This window comes from Limulus polyphemus, unplaced genomic scaffold (assembly GCF_000517525.1).
Source record: "Limulus polyphemus unplaced genomic scaffold, Limulus_polyphemus-2.1.2 Scaffold1134, whole genome shotgun sequence".
Classification (NCBI taxonomy): domain Eukaryota; kingdom Metazoa; phylum Arthropoda; class Merostomata; order Xiphosura; family Limulidae; genus Limulus; species Limulus polyphemus.
In genome coordinates this window covers 1-19,177 of record NW_013666744.1, presented here as the reverse complement: position 1 = coordinate 19,177, position 19,177 = coordinate 1, and the positions used below count along the sequence as shown (strand labels likewise).

Below are 19,177 nucleotides of genomic sequence, written 5' to 3'. Positions count from 1 at the left end.
TTACATGTAAAGTAGTAGAGTTTTATTAACTATAACCCCTTCTCATGCTCCATGTAAAGTAGTAGAGTTTTACTAACTATAACCCCTTCTCATGCTTCATGTAAAGTAGTAGAGTTTTATTAACTGTAACTCCTTCTCATGCTTCATGTAAAGTAGTAGAGTTTTACTAACTATAACCCCTTCTCATGCTTCATGTAAAGTAGTAGAGTTTTATTAACTATAACCCCTTCTCATGCTCCATGTAAAGTAGTAGAGTTTTACTAACTATAACCCCTTCTCATGCTTCATGTAAAGTAGTAGAGTTTTATTAACTGTAACTCCTTCTCATGCTCCATGTAAAGTAGTAGAGTTTTACTAACTGTAACCCCTTCTCATGCTCCATGTAAATTAGTAGAGTTTTACTAACTATAACCCCTGTCACACTGCATGTAATATAGTAAAGTTTTGGCTTTAGTGGACTACTCTCATCTGTTTATAGAGTAGTCTATTAAAACTAACACTCTACTATGTCTACACTGCTTAAAATAGCCTCGAAACTGCACGTAATAAAATTCTCGTTTATAAGTCATTCTTCAATTTACCCACGGAGAAGAAAGCCTCAAAATGAAAAGATTATCGGGTTTCCTGGTTTATGTTTAGAAGATGCAGTACTAATTATTTGTTCACAAAGCCCCCAGTGGCACAGCAGTATGTCTGCGGACTTCCAACCTTAGAAACAAGACTTCGATACCCGTAGTAGGCAGAGCATAGATAGCACATTGTGCAGCTTTGTGCTTAACTTCAAACAAACAAGGTTGTTCAAGAAAATATAACTTAAAATTTAATGTTTCCCGGAGATTATCAAGTGACTTGTGAACATTTTCTGACGAACCCTTCATATGAAAACTTTAGAGCAACGGATCTATCTTATCTTTACTATGCATAAGTAACTTACCAATATAACAAAATTTATTTACGGTTCATCTACGAAACAAGTTATTATCATTGTTTTCATTTAGAACCTAACACTACAATAACATTTTGAAAATTACTGACAATAGGTACGAACCGTTCTCTTCAAGAAATATTTAATTTCATCTATATACAGAATGCTAAAAACTTTCCATTCTCATACTTCAATAAACGTCAAAAACTTTCAAACATGTGTTATACATTCATTGCATAAGTATCAAATTTTTATTGTTTTATTAGTTTAGAAATTCAAATTAACTAGTCCTTTATTCTAGAAAAGTTAGCTTGCGCTTCGAATATTTTACTATTTTGCTCAAGAGAACCATCACATATTTTTCAGGGTCCAAATTATGACTGAAGTTGGTATTTTTTAAATAGGTATAAGCAGATCTCCAAATCTCGAAAATTGAAAAGTCTTTTATTTTTAAATACTCACTGTGAATAATTGCGGTAATTTGTGGAACATGCATTTGTAGGACATATCAACGAGTAAGTGATAAAATGTGAGTCTCAATTTATGCGAAAACAATGTTGAGTATCTAAAAGAAGTACATATTTTAGTGGTAGTGAAAGTTAGCTGTACACCAGTGTTTGATAATCTTATCTCAAGAATTGCGACGTGGATTGAGGGTTATAAAACTGATTAAACATGACTTGTATCCGTGCAGCAGTCATTATTTTAATAACTGATCTTAGGGCTCTGTGGTGTGAAAAAGAAATGTTGAAATTAGTCTATAAAGTTCTAACCTATATTATATAAACCTTAAGGACTAATTCTGATAAAGAAAAAATAAAGATGTTGTGCAGAACCAAAGTTAAATTTACTGCTTTTCAGCACTACCTAATAAGAAAAATATACGCATACTATTACAATTACTACTTTCATGCGAAACTTCTGTAGCGTTATTTTTCAAGAAGCAGACGGGGAGATGCGTTAAAAGTGTGTGGGTGAGTACTCTGGCAATGAAATAGTGGATACTACTTGAGTGGATATTTAGATCAAAAGAAAATTAGTTGGAATAAAGATGAAATAATGGCTGCACTGATGTATGGATAACTGGATGTGTTAGTGTGAATATGATAAGATTGTGGGTGGGGGGGGGGACTTACTGGATAAGAGGAAGTGAAGTGAAAACGGAAGATCTATAATATAATATATAATGTTGTCCTTAGGTCTGGAAAGAAAATACCACACGTGGAATACCAATTATACTTAGAAGAGTAAAAGGCATCCAGGTGGTGTTCACAATTTAGGATGACGATACAAAGGATGAGTGGCTCTGGTTGTACACTATTGATCTGTAGCTCTGTTTCTAGAGCAGAAGGCTTATGAACAATACACTGAGTTTAGTGTTATACCATCCTGCCCCCTTTAAATGCTTTCCAAAGTTCACTAATCGTGTGCAGATGACAACTTCTGAGGTCAGTTTGAATAGAGTATAGAATTTCATTTGTACTTTCATCTTGCAGACGAACTGGCATGTTGAACTGGACACGTGGTTGAATGCTTGGTGTTGATAGAGATGTACTTTAGTGGTATAAAATCCATACAAAGATGACATTTCTCACTATATAGTGGTTTCAGCACGTTAGCCTAATAGTTCACCTTGGCATTTCTTTCACCTTCCTATTATATCTGTAAATTGCAAACACCATAATTCTTTCGAAAAACTTTCAGAAGATACTCTGTGTCATTTTTGAAATGTTATTTTACCGACTGGACGATAATAAAATGCATGGAGCTTTACAGACATTTAAGTAAACACAAGCTTTGTCTAATAAGACGACATACTTGTACAGCTTTTGACAGTTGGTATTCTCTTTTTTTTGGGGGGGGGGCAAATTTATCAATTTGGTTCTTACGTCGCTTTGGAAGATTTGTACCACTGTGAATTATTTTATTCATAGTCCTAAGAGAAGTTCTTACTTTAACGCAATCGATCACTGTATTCTTGGGTTAATTCCACTGAGATTCTGTTTAACTTTCATCAATATCGCCAGTGTGTAACTCATAGCCGGTGGTGGAGTACTTCGTTTTGTTTCCTTACTGGAATAACATTTTTCTTTTCATTACTGATATTCTTCAACGTCACAGATGTAAATTTTTCTTTCTTCGGAAGTTAGAAATTTGTGCCTTCCGAGATTTCATAATCGCAGAATAGGAGGAGAAAGTCGGAATGTTTGCTGTGCAAACTTTTCAGAAGAAGTCAGTTTTAGGCTTCATTTGCGTTTCTCAATCACTTCAATTGAATTGCAACAAGAAGTTCAGGGCTTTTAAACTTAATAGCCTTACGCCATTTTGAATAAGGCTGAAGTCGGACTTTGTTCAAAATATTGTTTTCATATTGTAAAGACATACTAGAAAGTGCGTAGAAAAATAGCTACCAGAACCACTTTTTGTAAAAAATCACAACGAATGAAAAAATTAAAGCGATACAGTTTTCAGGCTTTAGACAGACTAGTTCAGTTTTAGTTCTGCTATCTTCATCTTTAACAGCGGAGACCAGGCGTGTCCTAATTGTTAGTCTGCATTGACTATGAATCCAAAGGTTCAAATCTCGCTTATCGTTGCAGGGTTCGTGTACACTATAAAAATGACGGTCAAATTCCACTATCCGGTTAGTAAAAAGTAGCCCAAGAATTGGTGGTAGTTTTGTTCGCTGGCTACCGTTTTTTTTCTAATCTATCAGATCAAAATTTAGGCAGGGATAGCTATGCGCAGATATCCTTTGTGTAACTTTTAAAACAAACAAATCTTTAATAGCATTAGACGGGAAGGCTCATCTATCGAGAAGTATTGAATATTTCCTGTTTACCAATATATGCTGAGAGCTTTGCCGAATCAAATAAAGTTTTGTTTAAAAGTTCACTAGGATCTTTTATAAATATTTTTTTATGCCTATACATTTTTATTTGTGCCACAGTTAGATCACTGGAAGATATACAAACAAATTATAAAAGCACTTACACGAACAGATGGTTTCATATAATCTGGCTGATGAAAAGTTCCCTGAATATTCTTAAAAACTAACCTAGTTATTCAAGGACTGACTCTAGCATGTACATAAGCTTATCACACACCACACACATACACTTATAACAAGCTCAATGTTTACAACTGGCCTAACTATAATATTTCCTGCCGCAACGTAGTTGTATCAGTCAGAATAAAACTCAACAAAAAGTTTAACCTCCAAAAGATTCCCTCTTTTACAGAGCTACTTTTATTTCTATGTTAAGTTTCTAACTACATAGATATTGAAGTGCAAATCTGTGACGTCTTTTTTTTGTCATTGTAAATATTTATCAAGCCTTAAAGTTCATGTATGTATTTTATCATAAATCAACAGTAACCTCAAAGCGAAGATATCAACAACGCGTAATTTTAAACTTAGAACTTTATGATGGGTCTTTAAAATGAATAAATTTCATTTACCCTCAGAGAAGTAAAGTTCTTCAGCGGAAGCCTGGTGGTTATGGCTCTGAACAAGCAATCTGAGGGTCGCGGGATCGAAACATGTCGCTAAACATGTTCGCCCTTTCAATCACGAGGGCGTTGTAATGTGACGGTCATTGCCACAATTCGTTGGTAAGGAGTATCCCAAGAGTTGTCGATGGACAGTGTTGACTAATTGGTTTCTCTTTAGTCTATTTTTCAAAAATTTGGGCCGGCTATTGCAGACAGCTCCCGAGCAGCTTTGCGCGAAAATCCCACAAATAAACAAAGAAACGAAACATTCATTGGAGAAATCGAATAAGAAAAGATTAAGTGAGGATAAACCAGCATACAAAAAACAAATATGCAGAATTAGAAAACAGAATTGTTTACAGACTGCAACTCAACATGGTTTACGTCGTGAAACAAAGAGAATGGGATTTTTTCTTGAGTTGTGAAAAAGATCAATATTGTAAGTGTCAAAGAGCTTTAGTGAAAACAGTAGGGCAACGCTCAGTGATATGGAAGACAGTAAACTATTTATATCAGTAGTAACTGTCTAGATTTGTTAAAACAAGGAAGAACAACATTAAACTGTTACCAAATACCCAATTTTAATTAGACTTTACTTTCTATGAATGTCCCAGATTTTTCTGTTTTAAAGAGTGCTCTAATCCTTGTATTTTCAAGGAGTAGACTGTGTAACACCTGCCCTTATTTCTATGAAAGTAGAAATTGAGAATCTGCAGTTACAGAAACCGTTTTATGCATTCAAATCATCAATGACTATAAAATTAATGTGTTGCCAATGCTGCCGTCTATCCTGCAACTTAAATTACTGATTGTAGTGTTGCCGTATGTCTATCTACTAATTACAGTGGTCAAACGCCAAGCGAGAGCAGGAATAGTAGTATGACTATCCTATCAGTTTTTAAATAAGGTTCATAACGATACGTGATGTATCTGTGCATATTTCGCTACTGTAATGTAGAATTAACACTTTAAAGACATTAAAGCTTTCAGCAACGAAAGAAATGAGATATATTTCAGTAATCAATTACTGCAGTATTCTAGATGTTACACAGAACAACTAAAATAATCGAAAATTACACATTAACTATACTCTTTGAGGGTCTCCAAATTTACACTCAATATCCTAAAAGGTTTGTAATTGATTTTAAGATTTTCACTTGTTCTTTTAAAATGTTTCAAAATTTACCTATACATATTAGTGAAAAAAATGATATGTATTAAAAGAATAATACAAAAACAGCAACAGCGTAATGTATATCTAATACATTTACGTATTGATATGTTAAATTATTACAGGAAACAATAATCACTAATAGTTCAAAACATTGTGGTTTTGTTTAGACGCGGCTTTAAATTCTGGAATATTTTAATTTATGCTGTTTTTCTATATATATATATAAAACCAATTTATCTATTTAAACAAATGATGACGCCTTTCTCTGAAAGTTTGATAATAGTGATAGTAGACGACGATACAGATGTTCTTTAAAAATAGGTTTTTCAATAGTCAAGTTTGTATTTAAAATAAAAAAAAAACTATCTTTGTGCGCATCTTTTTTTACATTAATAAACCATCACAATTTCTCGTTCATCTTAGTAAGATTACAAAAATCAAATAAATAAATATATATATTTTAAAATATTACTTATTGCACTTCAGCGAACGTAAAGTCATCATATAACTTCTATGTTTAGAGTGATTCGTGTCACTAGGAGTTATATATTCATCTTAAGGAACGGAATCTTACATTTATTGTTTTAAATACTACAACAGGCTGAAGCTTGTTTGTTGTTAAGTGTAAAGCCGCACACTGGGCTATCCGCGCTGTGTCATCCAAACGGATCGAATATCAAATCTAAGGTTAAAAGCCCAACAATCTTATCACTGAGCCATAGCTACGTTAGGACAATTCCGAAAAAATATATTTTTTTTTATTTGTTAAATTCATAAAAGTTACATAAATTACGAACCGAAAAAAACATATTTTTTTCTGTCTGTTTTCTAATTCATAAAGTCAGTAGCATTTTATACAAGTTCAAAGATTTAATTTCCCTACAACACTATCAAACGAAATCTATGAAAGATAAAGCTTTAAAAGAAGTTGCAAAGGGGGACTTATATACAGTATATGGCCCGGCATGGCCAGGTGGTTAAGGCACTCGACTCGCAATCTGAGGGTCGCGGGTTCGAATCCCTGTCACACCAAACATGCTCGTCCTTTCAGCCGTGGGGGCGTTATAATGTGACGGTCAATCCCACTATTCGTTGGTAAAAGAGTAGCCCAAGAGTTGGCGGCGGTGGGTGGTGATGACTAGCTGCCTTCCCTCTAGTCTTACACTGCTAAATTAGGGACGGCTAGCGCAGATAGCCCTCGTGTAGCTTTGCGCGAAATTCAAAAACAAAACTTATATATGTACGAGGTCGAATGGGACTGCAGTGATTTCAGTTTCTTCAGACATCTTTGTTATGACGAGGTGTGGCTGGAAGCTTGTGATCAACTGTTTTTATTATATTGTTAATGGTACGAGAAGAGTTTTTGGACGGGGTGGTTGGAGAACCCTCTTTCATAATCATATACTTCACTTTGTGAATAAAAGTTTGTTCAGAAGTGTTTTGAGACATAGTCTCGGACCCCATTGCTGTTCTAATCTCTTTGCTGTTTGAGTTTTCCGCTTGTACGGCATACACTAAAGGATCATTTCTTTTTAAACTATTTAAAAATCTCGCTATTCGAACATCCTTCTTCGGAAAGTACTGTGATATACCAACCCAGCCATAACTCTATTCGTGTTGGCACTGCACGTGAATTCGCTGTGGACTAAATATACACAAGGTTGAGTAAATTATAATAAAAACTATCTTGAATATGCAAATCAGCAATTCACGTGAAAAACACAGCCGATATAAAGTCGTGCTGGAAGCCATGTTTCAGAAATACATTTTGACATTGTTTGGAGCTCTTAACTAGTGTCATGCTACCGAAAATTGACCACTTTTGAGAAGGATATGTAACAGTCCTTTCCGACAATAAATATTCATGCACTCATATGGAGGATATACCTTGTACTCAAGAGCGTTGGAAAACAAAGAAATATTAACCAACATAGAGCATCAGGACCATCGAGAAAGAGTCTTATAAGAAGTCGTGCCCCAACCGTGGAAATCAAAGTGCGGCGACTTGTAACAGATGAGAATCCATAAACACAAAGTCAGTGGCAAAAATCTGTCTACATGTCGCAGGTAAAAGTATGCAACATAACCGAAAAAGGGTCTCCATCTGTAAACTGAGTCAACATGGTATAGATTCATCAAGATAAAGCTTTCAGTAATAATTCCTGCTCAATCGTTACATACCACAAGTGTCTAGAGAATGAAACATACATTCTTGCTATTACATACAAAGATATTCCAACCAAGTTACCGGATTTAGTTCCTGTAGGTTTCTGTGCGATTGGATTGTTAAAAGTTCGCTGAGAAACCGACGTCCACGTTTAGTAAATGGATTATGGAAATCAAGAAAAGAGGAGTGGTGTGCATTGAACATGACAACCTTACGACGGAATCTTTTGCAATGGAAACTACGTTGCAGGGCTATTATAAAGATACATGTAATAAGACATAGCATGCCCGAAGGTGGCGAAATGGACTCTAACGTCTTGGTGAGGCTCCAAAATAGTTTTAATGTAATGTATTAAACCTTTGTATAGGTAATAACTTTATTGTCCACTGCTTCATAACTCAAACTCATGGCAACAAAACACTGCATTAATGTTTGCAAATGGTTTGTAAAATGTTTGTGCAATATTTCTAGATTTCTAATATCACTGTTCACAAAGCTAAACTTCAAGTTTACTTTATATATTACACATTTCTAAAACCCAGATTTGACTTTTTGTGGTGTTATTTATTAATTTTAAAAGCTTAGTCAACAGCTTACAGCTCTTTCTACAATTGCAGTTCTTAAATCAAAGTGAAACTAAAGTTTTCATTCCTGCAATCTCATGAACAAACCACATTTGCAATATAAGAAGTTTGTTTTTTGTTTCTAAAGCAAAGTCACATTAGGCTATCTGCTGTGTCCGCCCCGGGGAATCGAGCCCCGGATTTTAGCGTTTTAAATCCGCAAACCTACCTATGTCCCAGCAATATAAAGCCAAGACCTTTAGAACAACCTGATATTCTATTATATATTATTTTAAGAACTGGAAACACCGCCTATTAAGATTAATCAATGTAATTATAAAGATTGCTTTGATATAGTTGTTTACTTATCAAGTTGAATTTCCATGTTATAAATTCAGTCGTGCTGTCTATCATCTTGAAGCTATTTTTATTTTAATACCCATTCCCCACAATTTCGCAGAACGAATCCAGCACACCCACGTGATGTAGTTCCCAGGTTTACGAGTAATTCTGTATGACAGATGTATATGTGGGTACATGTTAACTTTCTGCCGGATTAGCGACATCCAGAACATTTAACGCTCCATTATTTGCCAAGCATTGGGCCGTCTCCATTCTAACTGGGCAATGACACATGTTGTTGTATTTCATCGAGCAATACAGATAGATTTAAAGAGGAAGAAGAAGGAAAAAAAAAATAAGCAGAAGACCATTACATTTTGTATTCAGGGGCATAGGTCGGCCATTACACTTGTCATTTTGTACAGACGTGTGGATAAGTTATATGTATATCTATGATAAGCACATAACACAAAAAAATTACGTTTCACATTCAAGAGTTTTGAGTCAACTATTTCAAAAAAATATATATTGCATCCGTACTAAACGTAAATAAATGGACATGTGCTGGATTCCTATTATTTTAAGCCTAGTTCTTCTAAGAGCCTTAATTAGTTAATATTTATACACACGTAAAAAGAAGAAAAAGACAGGCTTATTAAACAGTGCCTGTCGATGTCTTGAGTACATACTATCTAGCGCGTATACTTCCGTAGTCTTATTTGTATATATTACCCAACATTGCAGTTATTATCCCTGTTCTTAGGTCCAGAGGAAGGTTCTCTGGCTAACTATTTTCTCCACATTTTAACTCTCTCGGTGGAGTATCGTTTCACAAAAGACTTGGGAAGAGGGGGGGGGGGGGCAACAAGGCTTATCTCGCGTAGGACCCACAGTTCAACTAGGGGTCCTATGATATAGTATAATTTGCGTAGCTTTTGTGGTTAACGAAAAGAAACAAACAAATTCTTGCACATAATTATATAATTCAATCATTTTTATGTTTACAAATATTACAACGCTGCAACTATAGTTGTTTACATTTGTGTTACAACAGTATATTATAATAGCGATCCATCGCTATATGTGTGTGAAATGTAATATGTATCTGATATAGCTTAATAGCATTAAAAATATTTGCTCTTAATGTAAACTTTGATAAATATTATAATAGTTATAAATGACTTAGTTAATATTCTAAGCGATACTTTAAATATAAATACAATTAATCTGTCATAATAAATAGGATGGTGAAAAATAATTAATTAAAAGCTGGCCAGCTTGATCATTTATTGAAGCATAAATACCTGATTTATAGAATATTTTGATATTATTATTTTAAAGTTACCCACTAATTAAAAAGTGATATTAAAATAAAATATTTTTGGAGAAAAATTGTTAGAATGTCACCCTTTATCAGTTTATAGATAAAATAAAATAAAAATTGGATATTAAACACTAATGCCAGAATTTTTCAACCATTGCAAATATAGTTTAAAGTTGGTGCTTTTTATTTAAAAGTTTATTAGGACAAGTTATTTACAACAAACCAAGTTTAACAAAATTAATCACTGTTATCAAACATAATTGAAAATTTTATTTAGTCATTACAAAATAATTAATTACAATTATTCGATTAATATATATTAAAAAACTTGTAAGAATTAATCACTTATTATCAACAGGACTACCAATAGTTAAAATTCATCCATCACAACTTGATTATTATAATTAATCAAATATTCTTTATCAGCCTGATAAAGTTATTCGCCCTTTATTCCATATGATTACTTAAAATAATCACTTTTTACGCAGCCGCTAGCTAGAATTAGGTTTATTATCTGTTGCATTTATGTTTTAAGAATTAATTAATTACTGCACACGTATTGCTAGAATTAACCACTTATAACAAACAAAATGTATAAAAGATTGCATTTGACAAAGAAGGTCCACAAAATATTATCGATTGCAATCAATGCTTTACATTTGGAACGCCCCCTGTGGTGTGACAAATCAAAAGAATATGTCCTATTGAAAGTGCTAAGAGCACTTGAAACGACAATTTTTCTTGTCTTTGTTAAGTGTTAGAGCTCTACAACTGAACCATCTGGGTATCATATAACTGTCACAATACCATACACTTTTTTATACCCTAACAATATATGGTAAGATCATCAAGCCTTCTGGAACTTGTGGATTCTGGCGTTGACAACATGTTGATGTGAATATCGTTTCCATATGTGTACTTTTTTTTTGAACGAGATAAAAAAAAATCTCGCGGAGATTGCCAAGTAAACAATATTAATAATCCCATTTGTTGAAGCTCAATCAAGTCGTGAGAGACTTTTCTAACAAGATCAGTCTACGATGTAACAGTCCCGTGTTGTAAAGCCTACAGAAAGTTTCTATTACCGAGATTTAAAAAGTCGAGTTTCAATACTGAGACCGTACGAAGCTTGTAGACAGACTTTTTTAAATTTGTAAATTACAATGTATTATTTTTTGTATTATCACTTTAATATGAAAATACTGATAAAATTTTCCTTGTTGCACTTTTTTTGTTACCCACAAACGTTAAAAATAATAATTAGTCAGATACTTCTGAAACTGTGGTTAGTATATTTTTATGCATTCATACAGAATCTCTTTGATATTTTGAGCCGTTGGTACTTGAACGGTTTATTGTTAAATAAACATGGCCCAAAACTGACTGTGAGACTTAAACCTGCACGAGTTTTAAGGGAATGAGATAAACGGGTTTTCTAAAAGTGACTTATGTAAAAACTGAGAAAAATTGGACTTCTTAAAATACACGCACGATTCTTGTAGCGCTAATAAACTGGATTTTATTAAATGATTAATGATAAATAGCCATTCGCTGTTAAAAAAATTTCCCAATATTTTCTTATCGGCTTCAATATGGGCTGAATGCCACCTGGTGACTAGGATGGCAACAATAACTGCATCAACGTCAGAGTTTTACAGCATTCATGTTTGTTTTCTCAAAATTCTAAACCTAATAAGCATATAGTGTGAATCATTAATGTATTCTTTTCTACGAACATTTCACAAAAACCTACGGTAGGAAGAACAAAGTCGTAGTATATTAAACCCTTTGTGCACATGAACTACACGGAAAGGTGAGAGACTCGACTCCTAGAGTTCAAGTATAACTGTTTCATTCATTTTGACCTATTGACCAGCTATTAGCGCCCACCACCACAAGGGTTTTGTCCGACTTTCAACCGAATAGTAGAATTGGCTAATCACTCTTATATCGTGCCTACAACTACAGCGCAAGGCATTCCTAAGCCTAGCGACTGAAAAGTTAATAGGACACACATACAGTACTGTATTTTAAAATTTATGTAAGGACAAGCTTGTCAAGGTTGAACAGGCGCAAAAACTGATTATTAGAAAATAAAAAGAGAGCAAATGAAATTGATACAAAAATTATATTTATTAACCAACCGCCTAAAGCATATTTCACTTCTATCTGATTCACAAAACATGTTTAACCCAAAATTCACAAAACACTTAACAATACCCATCTCCGCAGTGCATCACAAAACACTTAACATGACCTATCTCCGCAGTGCATCACAAAACATTTAACACGTCCCATCTCCGCAATGCATCACAAAACACTTAACATGACCCATCTCCGCAATGCATCACAAAACACTTAACATGACCCATCTCCGCAATGCAGTTGTTCAAGGATCTATTTTAAAACGTTTTGAAATTAGTAGTTTTAGATTTACTAAGAGTAATATGCTAGCAGCCTCAACCTAAGGATCACATTGACTGAATGATCTTATTGAAATAAGGATTAAGTGAAATACTGTGATCCTTGTGTTTATTTGATCAATAGGTTACTATTTTTTGTATTACAAATATACAAAAGCTTTGAGTAGAGTATTGAAAAGTATGATTATTTGCATTTTCTTCTAAGAAATTGTATTTGGTATTTTCAGCCTGCACGTCATCTTATGCGATACGTAGTCAGAGATCCCAAGATTCATGCATGGGCATTGCTAATTTAGAACTGCAGAGGAGGGCAACCATTCAGTAGCACCCGCTGCATTTAACCGAATAGCTGAATTGATGCTCTATATCTGAAAGTATGCGTGTTTAGTGGTATTTCGGCACTCGAACCTGGAATATTTTTGGTCTACAGCCTGGCGTGCTCACCATTAAGACTGACTCGACCCTCCAAGAAACAGTAGTTAACAAACTCACACGCCTAGAGATAACACTACTGAGAATAAAGTTAGTAAGACCATCAGAGCTGTGTCTAAAAGCCGTTATTCCACACTGATTCCAGTGAAACGTTATTAAATAATTTTACTTAATATGATTTAAATTATTAATTTTCCAAATTTTACAGTCTGTGTAGGATGTTGGTATACAACGTAATTATATACACCAATGTGGGTATAAAACAATAGAAAATATGTCAGAATCTGCTCACATATCGGAATAATTTATTCACCAACATGTCCATTTGGTTCGGACATTTTTGTCAAAATGTGTGTTATAATGCAGGAGTGATTATTTAACAAGGGGAATTGTTCTTCGGATAGTTCTGTTTCTCTATAATATTTTGTATCCAAGGAAGCCGTGTTTTTGGAAATTTAAATACTTTTACAATTTTCCTGATTTGTCTGTCACATATAAACTGATCTTTGACACCATACAAATAAAACTAGAGAACAAACTGATAACTGTGAAAATGACTAAATGCTTCAAAATAATGTCTTTAAGAGTAAAATACACTCTTGTTGGCTTTTGTACATCAGTACTATTTCATAGTACATATACTAAAGGTCAGGCGAGGCCTAGTGATTAGCGTGCTCGGGCTATAAGCCCAAGGATTCATGGTTCGTACCCAGTTGCTGCAAAAATGTGCCCCTTACTTTGAGGTTGTGGGAGCGTTATAAGAATGGCGATCAAATCCTACTACTCCGTGAAAAAAGATTAACCCAAGAGTTGGCGGTGGGTGCTGATATGATTTATTCTGTCAGCTCAGAATTAAGGATGGTTAGCGCAAGTAGTTCGCGTGTAGCTTTGCGTGAACATTCTGAAACAAACCAACATATACTAAATATAATCAAATTTTTGAAGATATTCCATAATTACAATATTTGTACGCTTTATTTAGCTGTAAACTTCCCTTTTAATTATTGTAAACTCTTAATCAGTAAACGCCCATTTTAGATTAACTGTAGCTAGCTATTTACAATTATTTCACCAAATAAATAAGAAAACAGTTGGCAGGACTTTCTGTTTTATGCTCTTATGATGACTTAATGAAACAATCATACATAAGGCTAAAATCAAACGTTGCATATTTACATTATTTGTGAAACTTGTTTTGAAGTTAATGGAGTTTTTTGTGAAATATTTATAGCAACTAAACTGTGACTTCAGTAAAAATGATAAAAGTTTTAAAGGAATGCTACAGACATGGACTGTTTCAAATATTCCAAGTTTTTAGTATATTTTAAGAAATTTAAATTACAAATAAAGCTCTTATTATTCTATAGCATACACGTCCCTCGTGTAAGGTAAAGAACTGAGTAATTCAAATTTTGTTGAAATAAATATAGTAAACACAAAAAACATACAGAAATTAAGTGTAATGCAAAGCAGCTAATCGATGCTTCCCATAAAAACATATTGGTATCATGATCAATCATATACAATGCCAAAGTTATATATTCAATTATTTTATGTTGCTTTTAAGGCCTAGAAGTCTCGTTATAGATATTCTCCGCTATTTTCGTTTACTTTATTTAAAATTCATTGTCAAATACCTTGAACTTGAATCGTGTTTATTTCATTAACTCCTAGTAATGTGGTTTCCAGATTTCCTCCTCTTAAATTCGGAAAATATATTTTCAAAATATTGTAAAGAACGAAATGGATTTAGAGTTAATTTTTTACGTTTTTAAAGCTAGAAAAATGAATATAAGAGTGGTAGTGAAACTTAATAGAATTAATTGCAAATTGAAATTATACAATGCTGTCTTCTTACCAATACCATTCGGTTCCGGGTAGTCCTGGGCAGTGACTAGGATGCACAAAAGAGTGATAAGCCAGAGACACCTAGTGGCTCTGTGGACCTCCATGGTCCTGAAAAGTACAATAATCAACAATGTTTGTCACTGTCACGACTTGATCATCAGCCTTCTCTCGAGATCTTTATGTGATAATCACGAAATGATATTAGTACGTCTTATGACGCTGTTCTATCTCCTTTCCTCAGTAGGGTGTGTTTCGTTGGTGAAGACTGAGGGCTCCAGCGACCGAGCGGAGCAGCTAATAACCCGTCCAGCTCCTATTTGGAGAATGTTTAGTTGAAATGTGGTTTATGTATCGGACTAGCAGCTAATGGTGTTGATGCTAACGACCGCCCACACACAAAAAAATTCATAGACGGGATGTTCGGAGTAACATGATCAGTCCACATGGGCCAGTCCACTCTTCCTTCATGTCGGGCGTTTGCTATCGTCACCTACAACAAGTTGCGACTCCCCCGCATCTTTCAATTACTTCAAGATGACTCAAGAATGTACAGTTCTTTCACTTTCTGTCTGAGATTAAGAGTTTTTTCAACTTGTGTAAAAGTATGGCATCAATCAATTGCACTTAGTTTTAAGCGTAGGTGAGCAATCAGGAAGCCGTTGTTACAGAACTGAATGTGTTATATATATTACAAGAAATATTTTCAAAGCTAGATTCTGTTGTAAGTGAACATATTAATCACTATTCAGCTATTCTTGAACTTCAGTGGAAAATACTAGTCTATAATACGCATGAGCTCTGACAAAAATGATAATTCTTGGCTTTAAAAAATGTTGTAGATGTCTCATTAGGTTTCTCAGCGGTTAACTGAGAAGTGTACAAAACAAGCTCTTAAAAACCTTTAGTAAGTGTCTTACTTTAGTGTAAATGAATGCCAATTGCGGTGAAAGATTAGCCAAAGTCTTGATGAAAAGAAACAAACAAAAATTTTAAAATAAAGGACACATTCATAAGAGAATATAATGATAATATAAATTTAATGAAAAAAACACACTATACCTGAAATTTCGCTATTTATTTCAAGCGTAAACAATACAGCGTTATCTGTAAAATACAGGGTCGATCACTCGGTATTTTAAAAGTAAAGCAGGTTAAAAAGAAACGGAATTGAACACGTTTGTTTTAGAACAACAATATTTTGGAGGAATTTTATAATTCATTTTTGTTTAGAACGATTTTTCTAACTTTGTAAATTTTTTGTTTTTAATTATGCACAAAGCTACACAAGGGCTATCTGTGCTCTGCCCACCACGGGTATCGAAACCCGGATTCTAGCGTTGTAAGTCCGCAGGCATACCGCTGTGCCACTGGGGGGCAACTTTTTAAATATATCACTGTATGACATTAAGTGACTAAATGTGTGGAAATGTTACAAGTCAAAGTGTAGGAAGATGAGATAGTAAAATCCTAAAACACCAGATTAAATAATACTTTTCTAATCTGGAGATATTCTGTTCCAGAAGTTAAGCTAAAAACGTTTTATTAAAAAGCCATGAAACCGGTATTTGTTATTGTAAACAAATATTATTTTATTTAGTTCCAAGCAGATATGTATGGAAATGAACTACTGGAAGGCAGTTATTGGAAAACATTTTGGTTTCCATGCCGAAACCTTCTTTAGCCCATAGACCGAAACGTTAGCCCCCTCACCAAAAAAACGTGCACAGGCATTTTTTGTTCACAAAGTTCCATTTTTGACTTATACCGAAATGTCATTCACAGGAAAAAATTAACTTTAATTTTATTCTACCAAATGTTTGGTATTGCATATACAATGATATATGTGATCTATTGGTTACCGATGCACTAAAGAATAAATAAAATTGTGTAATCATATCTTATCAGTTTTGGTACAACGAGAAGGCTTCAAAAACAAGAAAAGATACGCAAAGCAGTGAGAAGTTACAGGTTTAACATAACAGTAACTAACACAACATAAGCTAGTGATTCAATAAAACTGTAACTAGCACAACAAACGAAAACAACATAAAGGGGGATATATTTCTATATCATGTGCTAAATCCCAAGATACAGATATAGAACAACATAATGAAATTCAATGAAGTTTAAGGACATGATTCGTGTGTTTTTAGTCATATATATTTAGTGTTTTTTTAAACTCATGATACACAGGATAATAAATAAAAAATGTTATATAAGTTCACTATATTTTTTAGTATTTAAACAAGTAACGATCCAGTCACACTCTGGCTTTTAGTACTCTACAACTGAACAGAACATGGACCACTTAAGCTATAGTTCTAAGTAAGTGAACACAACATGAACCAACTATAATACACTTGCTAATATTTGAACATAAAATTAGCCAACTATTCTTTTTGGTTTTAGAACACTGTCAGTATTCAACACTGTAGATGGTCTATACTTTGTTTCCACAATAAGGAGTAAAGTTTTATTGATGCATATGGTATTTTTAAATTAATATTGTAATTGGTAATTATAATGTTGGCATATTTGGAACCGTAGCTAATAACCTGTTCTTCAGTTACTAAGAACGAAATGCTGTTGGTTAATATAAATTTTACATACAACGATCTGCACTGTGGTGTGTTTGTCTATATATTTTATGAACTTAGAATGTTAGTGTGGTTTGTTCATATAATTCGCGTAGTATAGTTTATTCCTATAGTATTTATATAATAAAAATTGTATTGTAGTCGGTTCTCACAGTTCATGTATTAAGATCTACAGTGTAGTTGGTCAATACAGTTCACGTATTATAAATTGTAGTGTAATTGGGCCATCAAGTTCATGCATCGTGAACTGCAGTGTAGTTGGTTCATATAATTTACGTATTAAGAAATGTAGTGTTGGTACTCCATCACGTTCAACATAGTTCACGTATTATAAACGGTAGTGTTGTTGGTCAATATAGTTCACGTATTATAAACTGTAGTGTTGTTGGTCAATATAGTTTACGTATTATAAACTGTAGTGTTGTTGGTCAATATAGTTTACGTATTATAAACGGTAGTGTTGTTGGTCAATATAGTTCACGTATTATAAACTGTAGTGCTGTTGGTCAATATAGTTTACGTATTATAAACTGTAGTACTGTTGGTCAACATAGTTCACGTATTGTAAACGGTAGTGTTGTTGGTCCACATAGTTTACATATTATAAACTGTAGTACTGTTGGTCAACATAGTTCACGTATTATAAACTGTAGTGCTGTTGGTCAATATAGTTCACGTATTATAAACTGTAGTGTTGTTGGTCACCAACAACACTACAGTTTATAATACGTAAACTATATTCCACATAGTTACCGTATTAAGATTTCTAGTATAGTTGCTTCATATCGTCCAAGCAGTGTTCATATGTGAAATATTTGATGCATTTGATTATTTTATGATTCCAATATCAAGAAACGGAATGTGGTTGGTTTAGTGGTTGTTAATGTCAATATTGATCTCATACCAATACTTGTATAACCTAGTAGATGGAGTGTTAACGATCCAAATTCTAGTGTATTTGATTATTTTATGATTCAAATATCAAGAAACGGAATGTGGTTGGTTTAGTGGTTGTTAATGTCAATACTGATCTCATACCAATACTTGTATAACCTAGTAGATGGAGTGTTAACGATCCAAATTCTGGCGTGTTTTTTGTGTATATACATCTTTCATATAGTACCATAATAAGAAATGATTAAGACACTCTACAAAAGATTCATATAAGTGGAAAAAGTACCCAATTAACGTTTAAAAAGTACACTTGTCTCAAAAGTAACTAATTTACATTTGACTGATAAATTCAAACCTCCTCAATCTTGTGTACCTTCTTTTAAATCTTTGTGTGTGTACTATGTTGTATACAGAGTACACACACAACGCGTAACACCTTCCCATCAACACACAGGAAAAAAAGTTAGAGCACATACCAGTGAATATACAGGGTGTCCGAAAATGCATATACCAAAATTAAAGTTCAATGACCTTTTTATTATTTAGAATAACATCAAAATTCAAAACAAAGTACCTTCCAAAGGTTTGTAAGTTTTATTTAATTTAATTAACAAACTTCTAAATGTCTTCCATCAGGAGCTATAATCAATCTAATTCTGCGTGTAAATTCTGAAAACACATTTTCCATCACAGCTGTAGAGATGGATAAGACAGTACCACGGATACGAAGTTTCAATTCCTCAATATACCTTAGTTTTTTATGGTAGACTATTGTTTTCAGAAAGCCCCAAAGATAAAAGTCCAAAGGGGTGAAAACGGGAGTTGTCATTTTACTCAAAAACAGGGTCAATTCTGAAATCTGCAATAAAACACATTAATAAATAATAATGATAGTAATAACAACAAAAAATAACTTCAATAAAACTTACAAGCATTCATAAGATAATTTGTTTTGAATTTTGTTGTTATTTAAATAGTAAAAAAGCTATTCAA

At 33.5% G+C, this 19,177-nt stretch overlaps 1 protein-coding gene across 1 annotated transcript in view; it reads right to left on the bottom strand.

The window, feature by feature from the left end:
* LOC106462287 (collagen alpha-1(I) chain-like) overlaps positions 1-15,074 on the bottom strand; it is a 98,753-nt gene extending 83,679 nt beyond the window's left edge. The window contains exon 1 of the mRNA XM_013922188.2: positions 14,704-15,074. Within this exon, the coding sequence (XP_013777642.1) occupies positions 14,704-14,797 (94 nt within the window). The 5' untranslated portion in view covers positions 14,798-15,074. The remainder of the gene's footprint in view (positions 1-14,703) is intronic.
* Positions 15,075-19,177: the final 4,103 nt, after the last annotated feature.